At 35.4% G+C, this 14,433-nt stretch overlaps 1 protein-coding gene across 2 annotated transcripts in view; it reads left to right on the top strand.

Annotated features, from left to right (window-relative positions):
- The window catches only part of NECTIN3 (nectin cell adhesion molecule 3), a 61,811-nt gene that overhangs the window by 26,032 nt on the left and 21,346 nt on the right, over positions 1 to 14,433 (top strand). For both annotated transcript variants that reach the window (XM_030957543.1, XM_030957552.1), the window contains exons 3-5: positions 2,140 to 2,436; positions 4,135 to 4,252; positions 6,323 to 6,474. In XM_030957543.1, the coding sequence (XP_030813403.1) occupies positions 2,140 to 2,436; positions 4,135 to 4,252; positions 6,323 to 6,474 (567 nt within the window). The remainder of the gene's footprint in view (positions 1 to 2,139; positions 2,437 to 4,134; positions 4,253 to 6,322; positions 6,475 to 14,433) is intronic.

Here is a 14,433-nt window from a genome sequence, read left to right as displayed (position 1 = left end):
ATTTATTTTACTATTATGGAAATCTTGGAAAGGGAGAGATACAGCAAAAATTAGAACTTCCATGTATGTAAAATTCTAAATATAAATTTGGGTGTATACTTCTGCATTTTAGTAATACAGAAGCTATTGAAGAGATTTCTACCAGTGATTTTGAGAGGACAAGGCAGTAGTGTTCATGTTAAATCAGGAAAACCAAATTGTGGGTCAAAAAACAAAGCTGTGTTATGTCAAGTTCTCCATACTAGGTTTTAAAGGCTTTTTTTGTGGATGAGATAATGCTTCATGTGTACATCAGTTCAGATATGCAAGCTTAGTCCACAAAGCTCTAGCTGTTGCAGGTGTTGCAGAGCAGGGAATCAGATTTTGAAAGAAGCTGTATTAAAAATACTTCAGATCTAGAAGAGTGAGTGTGCAACTTGGTAGAAAAAAACCTGCTATTGGCTTATTTTCAGTAGGGTTACTAACAAATCTCAGAGGACGGGCATTCAGAGAAACAAAGTAGAAAATAATTTGCTCTTAGTATCTGCCCAAACAATCTTCCGTTTCATGACAACTTGTATTCTTCAAGCATTTCTATGCGTAGAACAGAAAACACAATTTTGGATCCACAAATGGATAACCTTACAAACAATTTTTGTAAGGTTATCCATTTAATAGTTGCCTTTTCTTTTAGTATAATTGAGCAAATGATAAACCAACTTGTTCAGACATGAGCAGTGTTAGACTGAGCAGAAAACAGTCAAAAACTGATCCTGGCATTAAATGGGCTGAAGCTGAAAATATTTGTTATCTTTGGAAGGTATAGGTAGTTGGAGAACTTGCCAGGTATGGTACTTAGCTCTGTTCTGTTACAAGATGTGTCTGTGGGTCAGCTTCAATTTATTGGAAAGAAATTCCATGAACTAACTTTTTTCCTTCTGATACTGAAAGGCACAGAACTTGCAAGACTTATCTCTGCTTTGTGATTAGTGAGGGCTGATCCACTGAGGTGGATTCTGAAGCATTGTGGTGAGTAGCAATGACCTTCCTTCAGAGGATTTCAGTAGCCAGATTAGAGCAAGAGACCAGGATTGTGGAACAGGCTGGTACACTACTGCAAATCTGTCCCTTACAGGACTGGTGACACAAATGGGCCATTCTAAAACAGCCCAGTTTGGTTTGTATCTGAAGCACCAAGTAGTTTTTCTGACTTGGGCTGCAGCTGGTGGGTGACTTGTACAGGGCCAAAACTGATTTGCTAAACCAAAAGGAAATTTTTTGGAAGCTTTTTAGTTTATAGCCCTCACCAGTAGACTTGTCCATGAAGAGCTCAACTTCCTTTTAGAAAGAATTGTGTTCCCCAAGTTTTTAAAATTTTGGGGTGAGCAGTGTCTTTACAAGGAGGTCACGTCCTTCCACATGCAGATTTCTTTAGTCTTAGTATTGAGTTCCATGTAGGCAAAATATATATATAGGCAAAAATTTTATTTTTATATAAAACAACAAATTTTATTTTTATTGTATTTTGTTACTGAAATTTTATTTACATATAGATTACTTTGTATATTAAAAACTTAGATAAATTTTATGTACAATTGCATATTTCTGTGTACTTATTAGATCCTTTATTCAGTGTGTGGTTTGTATATATAATAAAGATGCAGCTTGGAAGTCGTTTCTATAATACTGATCAAGAAAAGCTTAAACTCAATGTTAGAACACTAAAGTAGATTTCAAGTGACACAAACTGATGGTATAGGTTGATTCTTAAATGCTTGAAAATGCAGCACAATCTAAGCTTTTTGAAAAAAAACCTGCAGTGTTGTTTCAACCTAATACCTTAAGTTTGCTGTTGTCAGACACTGCAAATGAAGCACTGCAATTGGCATTTTGGACCTAACCACTCTGGAATTCCCTTTCAGTGCATTAAATATATCGAATGAACAACACTGAACTTGAGTGAGTGGACAAAGCGCGGTAGTGTCAGCAGGCCAAAGCCATGTAGAACTGTCATCTCTTGAGATATGCATAGTCTTCTAAGTTGTCTGATTAACATGAGCATTTGCAAGCGGATTAGATCTTGTTTAACTTAAGTAGTGACACTTTCAAAGATGTGAAGTTTAAATCTTGTTTAAATCTTCTTTTTTCCCCCCTCCTTAGTTGAACCTGTTGTGAGCTTAAAGAAAGGACCAAACCCTCTAATAGATGGTGCAAATAGGACAGTAGCAGCCACTTGTACAGCAGCCACTGGAAAACCTGCTGCGCAGATTGTCTGGGAAGGAGGGCTTGGTGAAGCGGAATCCACCCCTACTTTGTTTTCAAATGAAACAGTGACAGTTGTAAGCCACTATATGATTGTCCCTACACGATTTGCAAGAGGAAGACACATAACTTGTATTGTGAGGCACCCTGCCTTTGAAAAGGAGATGCGATACCCTTACGTGTTGGACATACAGTGTAAGTATTCTGTGAGGTAATTACTCCTGGTTTGTATCTTGCAACTTCACCCTTAATCAGTGTACACCTTCCACGGGAAGGAGATGAGCACTTTCTGCTTCAGGAAAACGGAAACTGTGTAGGAAAGCTGTGATAAGAGGCAGGTCAGGCAGGAGCAAAAGCCTAGAGTCTCTGTATTGAAAATAAAGTAATGAAGCTAGAATACTGTTACATTTTTACTGTTTTGGATATTGAATCATGGATAAACATGAGGGTTGATCCAAAAGCTGTTTATAGTGTCTTACAATTTCAGCAGTATTAAAAAAGAATGCTAATGAAAATTCATGTATGAGATGCTAAGTTGAAAATAGGTCTTGTGGTGGTCAATAAGTTACTTTCAGATTATTCACCAAGCTTTGTCTACTCTAACTAGCACAAGGAAACAAGAACATAATATAATTCAAACCTGCCCCAGGCTTCTTTAAAAAATTTATGGCTTTTAAAAGGCATGAATACAAAACAAGGTGGTTTACAATGTTGCTTAGTTAAAACCAGTTAAGACAAGTAAGCTTTAGGCATGTGGTCCCTTTTTGTTAGACAGTGCATATATGGACAAAACCAACTATTTTCGTGTTGGTCCTTAGGTGGCCTGTCTTGGCTGTGTGCTGCATTAAAGTTCCTAAATCACAGAAGTCTGTCAGTTCAAGTAGAACAAATGTAGCGGCTGGGAAAAGTAGACTTGGCTGTTTTGATTTGACTAGAACTTGATTTTGGCTTGGTTTTCTTCTGTTTGGTAAAGAATCACTTATTTTGGCATAAAATAGTGATTAACACTGCTTTATTTTACTGGTCTTGAAATAAAGTTCTAGATTGGAGGGTCATTGATACAGAAATAAAACTGAAGAGGATTTGTATTGTCTCAAACAGTGAATAATTGTTTCCTGTTGAAAGTGAAGTGAGGGTGCAAGTTGGTCTTCAGTGTTTTCATCTGAGATTAGAAATTCTGAAACATGCATTAACACTAACAAGATTATATAGTAAGGTACACGGCAGCAAGTGAGAAGCAGTGTTTGCTCTTCAGTCTTCCCTAACGCTTATTAGCTTTTGCAACTGCTTCTCCATTTTGGCTCCAGAACTTATCCCAAATCATACTAGTTTGTCTGTTCCTTGGCTTTTAAATATTTTTCCAACGCCTCTCTGAAATCACCTCCTGGCTTTTTAGAGCCATAACATAATTCTACATTTTGATGCCAATGGATAATTTAATCTTTATAGTTGGCATCTGTGAACTTTTTGGTGATTACTTAATTATCTGGTTTCTCCCAAGGTTGTTTCTGATCCTTTGCTGTATCTTTTTAGTGAGAAGTAGTTCTAAGTTACCATTCCTCCTTCCCAAAAACATGAAACTGATTCTTTTTTTCTGAAGTCCTCTCACTTCTCAGGGTGCTGTGTGGTTGCTGAAAACACACTGGGAAAGTTGCACTGATTAAAACGATTTGTTCACTGCTGCATATTAATGTTGTAGCTTGGAACTGTATCATGCTCTCTGTATATTTTGGTGGTGGTCTTTAAATTAAAAACAAAAAGGCAACCAACAACTAAAGCACACAGGAAAAAAAAAACAGGAGAAAAGTACCTATCTGTTCTAACAATCTTACGCGTGATTTGCGTTTAATGTAAAAAATTGTGATTGTTCATAGATGAATTTTTTTTTGTCAGATGCCCCAGAAGTTTCAGTAACTGGCTATGATGGAAACTGGTTCATTGGAAGGGGAAATGTTCAGCTCAAATGTAATGCCGATGCAAATCCATTACCTATGGAATTTATGTGGACCAGGTAAATATTTATGAAAAGGGACTTGGCACATGATTCAAGTGGTATAATCACTTTGCTTACAGTAAATGCATGTTTTGAATACAAAGAGTATGTGACTTGTATTGGTCATATTGGTTTTATCCAGCTTTTTAAAAGGGGAGTACAAGATGTGTGTTTGTATGAATACAGGTCATATCTTGTAAATTTATGTGCCTAAACAGTTTGTCATTACTCTTAGGGTAAAGTCAAGGTATGCTGAGCTCTCTGTGTTGCAGCATGTAGAGCAAAAACCAGTAACTCTAATAAGGATCCAACTATTATTTACATATGCCTCTAATGAAAAAATTTAAAAGCTTACATATCATCCACATTTCATGAATCTGTGTACTACCATCCCAGGGTTAGCTCAAAATCACTGTGATGAGAAATTTGAGCACATAAAAATTCCTGTGTTTAAAAAAAGCCCCCAACAGCTGTACCATTTGCTTCTTCGGATGCACTAGGTTCTTAGTTCTCTCATTTGAATTTGAAAAATACGTAAGAACTAATCAATACTACAAGTGTTCACAATTCTAGAAGAAATGAACCTATTTAAATACATTTAAAGCAATTTGAGGTTCAGAGATCACTGTTAGACTTCCTAAACTTAAAATGGAAGAAACTTTTACAGGAAATCTAAATTTTCTGGAATAAACCTGGTATGCCTTTCTGAGCAACAACAAAACCCATTCAAAAATCTAGTACTGGTGAATAAGAAAGTTCATGTGTAGGGGGGAAATCCATGTAAAAGAAGGGTAGCTTGAGCTTGGAGAAGTGCTGTGTTGAACTGTGTGCTGTTTGACTGGTGTCAGATTACAATAGGTTGTAGAACTACCTTACCAACCAGATTTATCCCTTGGAATCCAAGATGGCATTGTATTTACTGGGATAGTGAGATTTTCATGGTTAGTAATATTTTTAAATGTTGCATGTATGAGAATTTTATTAGGATAGAGCTTTCAAACCACTTGACTGTTTTTATAACATTTCTTGAAATAAGTACTTCTGGTACTATGAATTATGAAGTATGTGACTGATGACTTTTGTCAGCAATTCTGGGCAATAATCAGAGCAAAGGACTAGGGATCTTGTCTTGAACCACATTTTCTGAAGATTGTATTTAGTGTTAACTGTGAAGTGTTTGTTTCTTTTTCTTTGAGTACATGTTTTAAAGTGATGGTTGCCTTTTTGTTCAATACTACTTAAAAAAATCACACTTTCTAAATGCTTTCAAGATACTGTCATCTAGTGATCTAGTTTGAATATTGATTTAGGCCTGCTTGGCTGTTAATAGGTACTTAGATAAATCAAAATGGATTTCAATGACATGGAATTACATGGGTGTTTAATGGACAGTTGGCAGCTCTGTTAGAATAGTTCCAGGGCCTTTGCCCTTTCCCCTTTTTCTCTTGCATTTACACAGTTGTTACTGCAATCTGAGACAGACTTGTACAGGGAAATGATAGATTTAGAAAAGTCAGTTGATAAAAACCATTTTTTTCAGCCAGTTGTTTCCCCAGGTATATCACCAAGTACCACATTCCATTTCAGTGCTGTAATTTAGACAGAAGAATGATGGGAGATAAGAAAAGACAGTTCAGGAGAGGAGAAACTGCTTGAATTTTTGCTCAGAAGTTCTAGTCAAAATGTCCTCTAAATTAAGAATGTGTGGACAGAAATATCTTCTGGATGCAAATGAACAGGCAGCTAATCCTGACAGCAGAAGTGCTTCTTAGTTAGACTGTTAGTTTTCAGAGCTTGGGTTGTCTTGTTCCTCCAAGTTCTTTTGAGATGTTGTTTTCTTAGCTGTAGTAGTGTTGATTTTAGACAGCTTGCTAGTTCCAGAAGATCTGACATTTAAAGGATTTGGCCCAGAAATTAAATACTGAGTAAACCTTCAGGTGTGCACTGAGAATATTGAAGGAAAGCCCACTGGAAGTGTCAGAGCACAGTGAAAAATTCATTCTAGAGATTATTGGCAATATTATTTTAAACTCCTTCTGTTTAAACTAGTTGTAAATATACACATTTGAAATATAACTGTTCTTTTAGGTTGGATGGACAGTGGCCTGAAGGATTGTTGGCTGTTAACAATACTCTGCAATTCAGCAGCCCTCTGACTTATAACTACACTGGGACTTACATCTGTAAGGTGACTAATGCTCTTGGTCAGAAAAGTGATCAGAAGACTATCTACATATTAGGTAAGTTTTACTTCTTAGCAAAGACAGTATGTTAACTTGGAACATTTTTTTTGTCAGTGATCAAATTAGCAAACTGAAGAGCCAGTTGTTGCATGAAATATATGAAAAATATATGCTTTTTGTGTGAAAAACCATTGAAAGTGTGGATTTAAAAGCTACAGCACAATTTGGGATTAAACTGACTCTTGAATAGGAACATATAGTGGAAATTCTTACAGTTAAGGTGCTTCTGAGATGATTATTTTCTCTTGGTAATTTAACTTTTTGTGTGGTGTTAACCTGTGTTTGACAAGACACATTGCATTAAGTAGTATGTCATCTTTAATAAATTGAGAAAACAGATGTTAGTGGAAGATGAACAATTATGTGTAGAAAAGCTAAAGATGCTCTTTTAAGGAAGTTAGGGTTATGTTCTGAATTGTGTGCATTTTATACCAGTTACTTGTGTCATTTTCTCGGGGTGCAGATACCCAGTAATCATCAAGTTAAATACCTCATGCAGAACTCTTGCTGATCTACTTAGTACCATGTAGCGAATTTGTGTGTCTGTGTAGCACTACTGCTGCTGGAACACACATCGTTGCATCATTAACACAATGTAATTAATGTTTTACTGTGACACCTTTTTTGTGAAAGAGCACTATGACTTACAATAAGCATGAATACTTCTATACACGTGTGGAAAAGCTGTTCAGATTTCCATAAGGGATTAAGTAAATTAGCTTGATGAATAAATGCTAATATTACAGGGATTTTGAAGGAAGATAATAGACATGAAAATTAAAACTTCATTATGTTGTATTGTGTTGCTGCTTTCCAGTAAGTTCTTGACATTAGTTATTTCATTAAGTAAATTAAGTGTCAAAGCACATGTTGGCCCATTAGAGAATGCAGAGATGGTGGATACAAACATAGATGACTTCTTTGTTAAAACTCCATATGAACACTTAAGAGTTAAAATGAGAATGAGAATATAAGACTAAAACTATAAGTACGAAATGTTTGAAACCACATCGGTCAGAATTCACTTTTGACAGTTCTCTCTGCATCTTTAGAATGAATGATAATGTTGAAGTCAGTCACTGTAGGCCACTGTGGAAAGCTAGTAAGTTCTAATTAACTGTCTGGTCAATGAGCTAGTTAACTGGAAACTTCTAAATAGTTTGAGACAGTTGAATTACTTGTAAACTACATAATACCTAGAATTTTATATAATTTAAAAGATTTCAAGTGCTACCAATTATTATGAAAGTTATTTCTGTGAGAGTTACTTTTGGATGTTTTGCTTCTATAGAGAAGACTTCATGGCTGCATAGCAGTCTCAAAACAATTACAAAAACTGGCACATGGTAAGAAATATCAATTCAAAAAATTAGAAAATCATCATTAAATGGAGTGAAATGTTTGACTTGAATTTAACTTTCAAAAAATAATAATGCAGTTTATAGCTCTGTTCTCAGCCCTATTCTAAGGAATGGGGAAAAGTTTTTTCAAGTCCACTATTATTCAAGTTGTCAGTTCTGTAAATGCAATGTGATCTAAATAGACCTCGTGCTTTTTACCGTGACTGTCATACATTAAAATTAAAGGTTGTCATTCAGATTATGTTTTCAACTAACAGACTAAAACAGGCCAACCAGGAAATCATAGATAATATTTCCTAAAATGAATCAAGTTTTTGAAAAGCAGGGTAGGCATACAGGCTAGTTGGGCGGTGGTGATGGTTTCTGTTCTAGCCTTATGCAAATCTTACACAGTTTAAAACAGCTCAGTGCAGAGATAGTTAAGCTGCAGCAGTTGGCATTTGCTGTGAATTGATGGACGCTGTTTATGTGTGTGCTGCTTTTCAGCTGTGCTCAGCAACTTGGTTTTACTGTAGCAATTTAACTGCAATTAGCAAACCTTAGCTGTTTTCAGGGAGCAACAAAACTGAGCCTCACTTAGTGTGCAGAATCATACAGGGTCATAGTTCTGCCAGGTAGGTCCACCAGTAACCATAAAGGTTTTAGCTGTCAGTAAATTTCAGTCTTTAAAAGTGTTATGTTGATCATGCTGACAAAATTATTAAAAGCACTGTGTATAAACTTTTTGTATATAGGAGACTTGATAAAAAAAGGAGAGCTGAAGCAATTATTAGTGTAACACCTGTATTGTTTTCAGAAACATACTAAGTACATTCTCTTGTAACTCTTAAGAATAACTTTACAAAGTGATTGTTTCTTTAATTGAAATGCCCTTAAATGATGCAGGATGGGCCAGTGACCAATAATCAATTAGTTTACTACCTGTAATATTTGACTTGACTCGCCAGGTATCTCTTAATAGTAAACATGGCAGTGATGTACTGTAGAGCCAATAAGCTGAAATAATCAATTAGCTTATTTTTCTGTCTTTGCTCTTAGCCACTGTATAAAACTTGGCATAAAATGTGAACTGAAACCTGGAAGTTAACAGACAAAGCTGTATGATCACACCATCTTTCAAATTTTAATTATGAAGCTGTCAAAAAGTGTTTATGAAGTTAATGTTTCTGAACAGTCACCATGCTCGTAGTTGTTAAGCTTGAAAAAAATACCTAATACCTGCTAGAAAAAAATACCTATTAAGTTGAAATGTGTTGTAGGTTTGGAATGTAGCTGAGCAAAAACTTGGTTTTGGTCCTGATATTCATTGTTGAAGTCAAAGCTATATTTTTAATAAGTTCTGTTGTGCTCCTAAATCTTGTTAATATTCTTGAAGTGAAATACAGAAATGAAAGAGAAGTACTTGACAGGAACTAAATAGTATCTTCAGCTTCCAGCTTCAGGAGATTCTACATCATTATAGGAATAGAGAAATACTCAAATAGTTTTTGAAGTGTGATACTTGTTTTTATATGGCATTTAAGGCCTAGCCATTTTTGCAATTTTTATTAATTCAATGATGTAAAGCTAAACTTTTTCCATAGCTGTCCAGCAAAAGCAAGTCATGCTCCTAGTGGAGTTCAAGCATTGAAGTAAGTTTTCCAAAACATGCTGTCAGTTTGATATATAAAGCACTTCCTTGTACAATATTGATTTACTCAGTTTTCTTACACAAGGAATTGAATTTTGTTTTCTTGACTCTGTGTTCTTTCACCTTCAAACTGTTTACTGAGGCTTTCCCTTTCTCCCCTTGCAAGGAAGAGGTGACCTGTGAGGCTTTAAGAGATTACTTTTGTTAAAAGTAAAGCCAGCCTTTGTTAGGCAGCAATCCTAGAAAGGTGTTTTTTGTAAGCACAGGAGTCACCTTCTTGTAGAGTGGACACTGTGAGGATTAACATAGCAGAGACTGATAGTTGGTTTTAGGTTTTGCTGCTTCATATATAAACCTCTGTTCTGAGAGTGCCTTGTGAATACGGGCACTCTCTTATTTTCTAAATTACATATTGGAGGGATGTTGACAAACTGCTCTTTAGCAAACGGCTTTTGCTCCCTGATCTAGCAGGCTTTGAATTTTTAGTGGTCTTTCTGAATATTCTTCCATCCTGGAGGTTACAATAATAATAAGTTTCTCTTGTGTCCCAAAAAAATACCAAAGTCTTTTATTTGGTGCATGAAAATCCCAGCTGGAAACCACAAAAGCACACTGAACTTTGAAAGTGGACGATTGATGAGAGAAACTGTTGATAGCAATATTAGTATTATGCTACCAAAATAGAGGTGGGGGAGCACACACTGAAAATAATCCTAAGGAAACTGTTTAGCTCCAGTGTGAAACCTTTGTAGGCAAGACACTGTGGGGAGAGTGTTATGGAGTATCCGCACTGACTACTTGACATTAGAGTAGCAGTGGTTGGAGAAAGAAGGAAAGAATCATAAATTTCCAAATCATTTGCTCTCAGACTTTGAGTCTTCTTCCATGGAAAGCTGACTTTCCCTGCTGTCATAAAGGAATTGCTACATAAGCTTTTCAGCAGTTGAAAGAGATGATTTTTAAGACCTAACTGCACAGAATTATTATTCAATTTTTAAGTACTTAACATCTAAGGATAATTTAGCAAGAACAGCAAGTCAAGACACAGTAGTATGTATGTATCTGTGCAAATATACAAGTAATACATACACAGGCAGGTCCTTGCCACTCAGTAAAATGGCATATGCAAAGAGAGATCTTGTAATTTGTTCATAGCCAACTCACTTGTGGATTAGATGTAATTGATAGCAGATCCTTGTCTTGTAGGAGGTAAAAAAAGGGGACATTTGCATCTTGAATGGGATTGTTTTTTGCAAATAGAGAGAACTATTTTTGGCCACTCTGTTGTGGTTTTTGGAACCAGACAGATTTTGACTCTCTATGTTAACACGCAGCAACTCTCCAAGGAACCTTTATTTCCAAAACTTTGTTTCTGTAATATGACAAATTCTAACCCAAGTAAATTGTGACAGTATTGAATTATCTTACCTGTTGTAGAACTGGTCACTTCTCAAATACTTCATAGTAGGCTAAATCCAAAATGGTTTCTCGTTTAAAAGTATTGTGTTCTCTTGTTGACTTTTTTTTTTAACAATGATAAGCCGATAATACCAAGACAGGATTTAAACCTAAGACTTTGAAGATAGTGATCTGGTTTTTAGGGATGATTCATCCATCTCTTTCTACTTTCTTCTCTCTGACATTTGGCTTATTGTTGGCTTTGAATTTGCAACAGAAGCAGAAGTGAGTCCCAGAAATTTGAAGGATGTGGTATAGCAGGAGGATTGAAGCAGGGAGATGTTAGTGTTTGGGATGCAAAACATATTATGTTAGTTGGATGCCTCTACTAAACTTAATGGTAGAAACTCCCCGGCCCAAGATAAGTTTTTGGTATTGTAAGAGCTGAGAAAACTATATCAAGAATAGTCATTTAAGGGAAAAATAAAAATATCAAGCTGACACTGTTGAAAGGTGGTACTGACTTTGATGGGAAACATCTGGAAAACAATTAAGAGGTTGAAAACTAAGCAGTGCACTGGGACGATGGTCCTTTAATTTGAGGTGGTATCAGAGCTTCATTTGAAGTCAAGAGCAAGTCTTGCTTTTATTGGCAGAAAATGGTGTCAAGGGCTTTGAAACCAACTAGGAAATGGAAGGAGACAATTTACTTGCTATATTCATACCAGAAAATTGGGTTTTGCTTTGTTCAATTATGTCTCTTATTTTAATGGGGGTGGTAGCTATGGAAGAGTAGAAGAAATTTTATTGGGGTCTTTGCTTGTCCTCATCATTATTGCAGGGTGCATGTAATAAGGATTTGAACAGGCCACAGAACATAGTAAGAAACAAAAACTGAAACCAAGATGTATTTGAACTAAACCCAGGTATTTTCCAGAATTTCTGCTACTTTCAGCTCCCTGACCCACATGGATATTCTAAAATGTTGTGCTTTGTGCAACAACAGAAGCCTACATCAGTGAAAGAGACAAGAGCTGTTAAACATCGGGTACAAAGTAAAGTGTTAAAGGAAGTCATCAGTAGGAAATTGTTGCTTTTGAATAAACTGCCATATGAAACAAAATTTAAATTATGCCCTTAATGTTTTGTGGAAAGCATTAAGAACTCAAACATTTATCAGTGATTATGTGAAATATTATAGTTAAAGAACTTGCTGAAATGAAATAATGTCATCTTTCATAGCTACAGGTATGAGTGGCATTTTCTTGATTTGGAGATGACATCTGAGATGTTATTTGCAAGCAAAATATTATGGGGTGGACATAAAACTTTGGCATTCCTCATCTTAAAGTTGTTCTCCATTTGGGAAACTTTCTTGGTATGGGAAGAAAAAAAATTAGCTTTACATTTAGAAAGTTCTGGGTGATGTCAGAAGTGAACTCACATATTCTTAGTAGCAATTGACCTTATGAACAAGAAGGTACAGTTTTAATTTTGTCATTCTTCAACAATAAAAAGTACCAAAATAAATAAATCTTAGAGCTATCATGGTTATGTATTGTAGGAATACATATGAATAAATGCTTAATTGATCCTGTGTTTGCGATTGATTTAATATGTTAATTAGTGCTTGTTGGTAATGCAGCTGGACAGCCTGACAACTGGTGGATGAATGGGAAGTTTTGAAGGAAAAACTCTTTGTAAAACACTGAATTTCTAATATATTAATAAGATTGTAATTGCCACTGTGCTTATTTGACATATGCAATGGTAAAATTTGCCAGATGCAAATACTACATCCTTGTGGTTGTGGAGAGATAAGACTTAAGACCTCAGTATCAGAGGCAAAACAATTACAAAGCCAAATAATTAGAGCCAAACAAGTATATATAGCCTGGAAGGATTTTGCTGGTACTGTTTGAAAATGTGTTTTAAGGTCATAAATCTTGTGTCTTAAACAAATACCTTTTCAAGGAAAAGAGATTTGAACTTCATGACCTAGGGATGTGTGGGACATAGAACCCTGGTAAACTTGGATTCTTTAATCTCTACTTCTTTGTTAAATTACCAAACTCACTTTAAGTCAATTTTTACTAAAACCATAATCTGAATTCCTCTTATTCATTTTGGTAGTGCATCTTTCTTGTTCAGTTTCCTGTCTTCTGTCAAATTAATTCCATTTATTCATAGTTCCCTAACGAACCATCACTTTTCACATAGTTAAGGAATAAAATTATGCCCTTTGAAAAACTGTGTAAAACTTATGCTTAAAATGTTGCATTCAGCAGCAAGGTGTATAGTAATCATGACAAATGTGAGAATTCTGTCTAGTATGAGAAAATTGTTTGTCTGTCTCTGAGTGGTGAGATTAAAAATCGTATTTATGGCTATTTAATTGTGATTTGTCAAATAACTGAGAGCTTGACAAAGATCTAGTTCTATCTGGTTTATTTTATGGTGGTAAATTTAGGGTACTTTTATTGTGGTGCTAGTACTGTTTTCATGGATCTTGCTTATGGGCATTTAACTAAATTACATGATATAATAGGCTGTCCATGCAATAGTCTCTCTGAAAGGTTCAAGCTATAATAGCATGTTTAGAATTCATTTTTTGATTTTAAAATAGTTAGCTTGTAATGGGCAAGGCAAAAAATAACTTCTTTTCAGTGTGGCATTGAAATAAGAAGTGGAGTTGTATATAATATTGTGGTTGATTGGTATCGTCTCAGTGTCATCAGCCCATCACTTTGAACCTTGCCTGCAATAGAGATGCATACATCTCCAGTAGACCTAAAGAACAAAGGAAAAAGCTGCATGCTGGAGAAGCTTGGTATCTGGCAGTCTCTTGTTTACATGCATAACCTGACAGGAAATCAGTTTATATTTTATAATGAGGAATTAATATGGAAATTTCTTTGTGCATGAAGGATCAAATGGCTTATAGAAGGAATGCATATATATAATTTTTGGTTCAAATGTTTCAATTTTTTAATGTTTTAAAAACCTGAAGGCTTCTTGCTCAACATAAATGTTACTTTGAGATTAATACATGCCATTTTTAACTATGCTTCTTTCACTAATCCCAAGGTGAGGCTGAGTAAGTTTTATTAATGAAACAAATGTTTTTGGAAAGAATAGCTTAAAAATCAGTAGTTCATGTGACTGAGCACACAACTCATGGTTTTTCATTCTTATATTCAGTGCCCTGAATTATTTCTAAAGGGGGAATTTAATGTGGAATAGTTGACACTGTGGCATAATGAATTAATTTGATCCAGAATTTCTTATGGCTGGATGGAAGGTTAGAGGACTGCTTGAATTTTTCCTCCTTGGAGGAGGTAAATAATGATGTTCAGTCAACATCTGAGTAACTCCATCTCCTTATTTTGAGGAGGGCAAATTTTGTACCTGAAGGTTATTTTCATTTTGTTTGCTCCTCATACTTTCTGTAATGCTGCAGCTTAACTCCAAACCATGTGCAAGGAAGCTAGTTCAAAGCTTGTGAGTAATTCAAGACTTCTATAGTGCCATGAACTTGAGAATGAAAAACTATTCTTGTAGAACATA

The sequence above is a fragment of the Camarhynchus parvulus genome, chromosome 1 (genome assembly GCF_901933205.1).
Source record: "Camarhynchus parvulus chromosome 1, STF_HiC, whole genome shotgun sequence".
In the NCBI taxonomy this organism is placed as follows: Eukaryota; Metazoa; Chordata; class Aves; order Passeriformes; family Thraupidae; genus Camarhynchus; species Camarhynchus parvulus.
The sequence above is the reverse complement of the archived record's forward strand: the minus strand, read 5'-3'. Positions and strand labels throughout refer to the sequence as shown.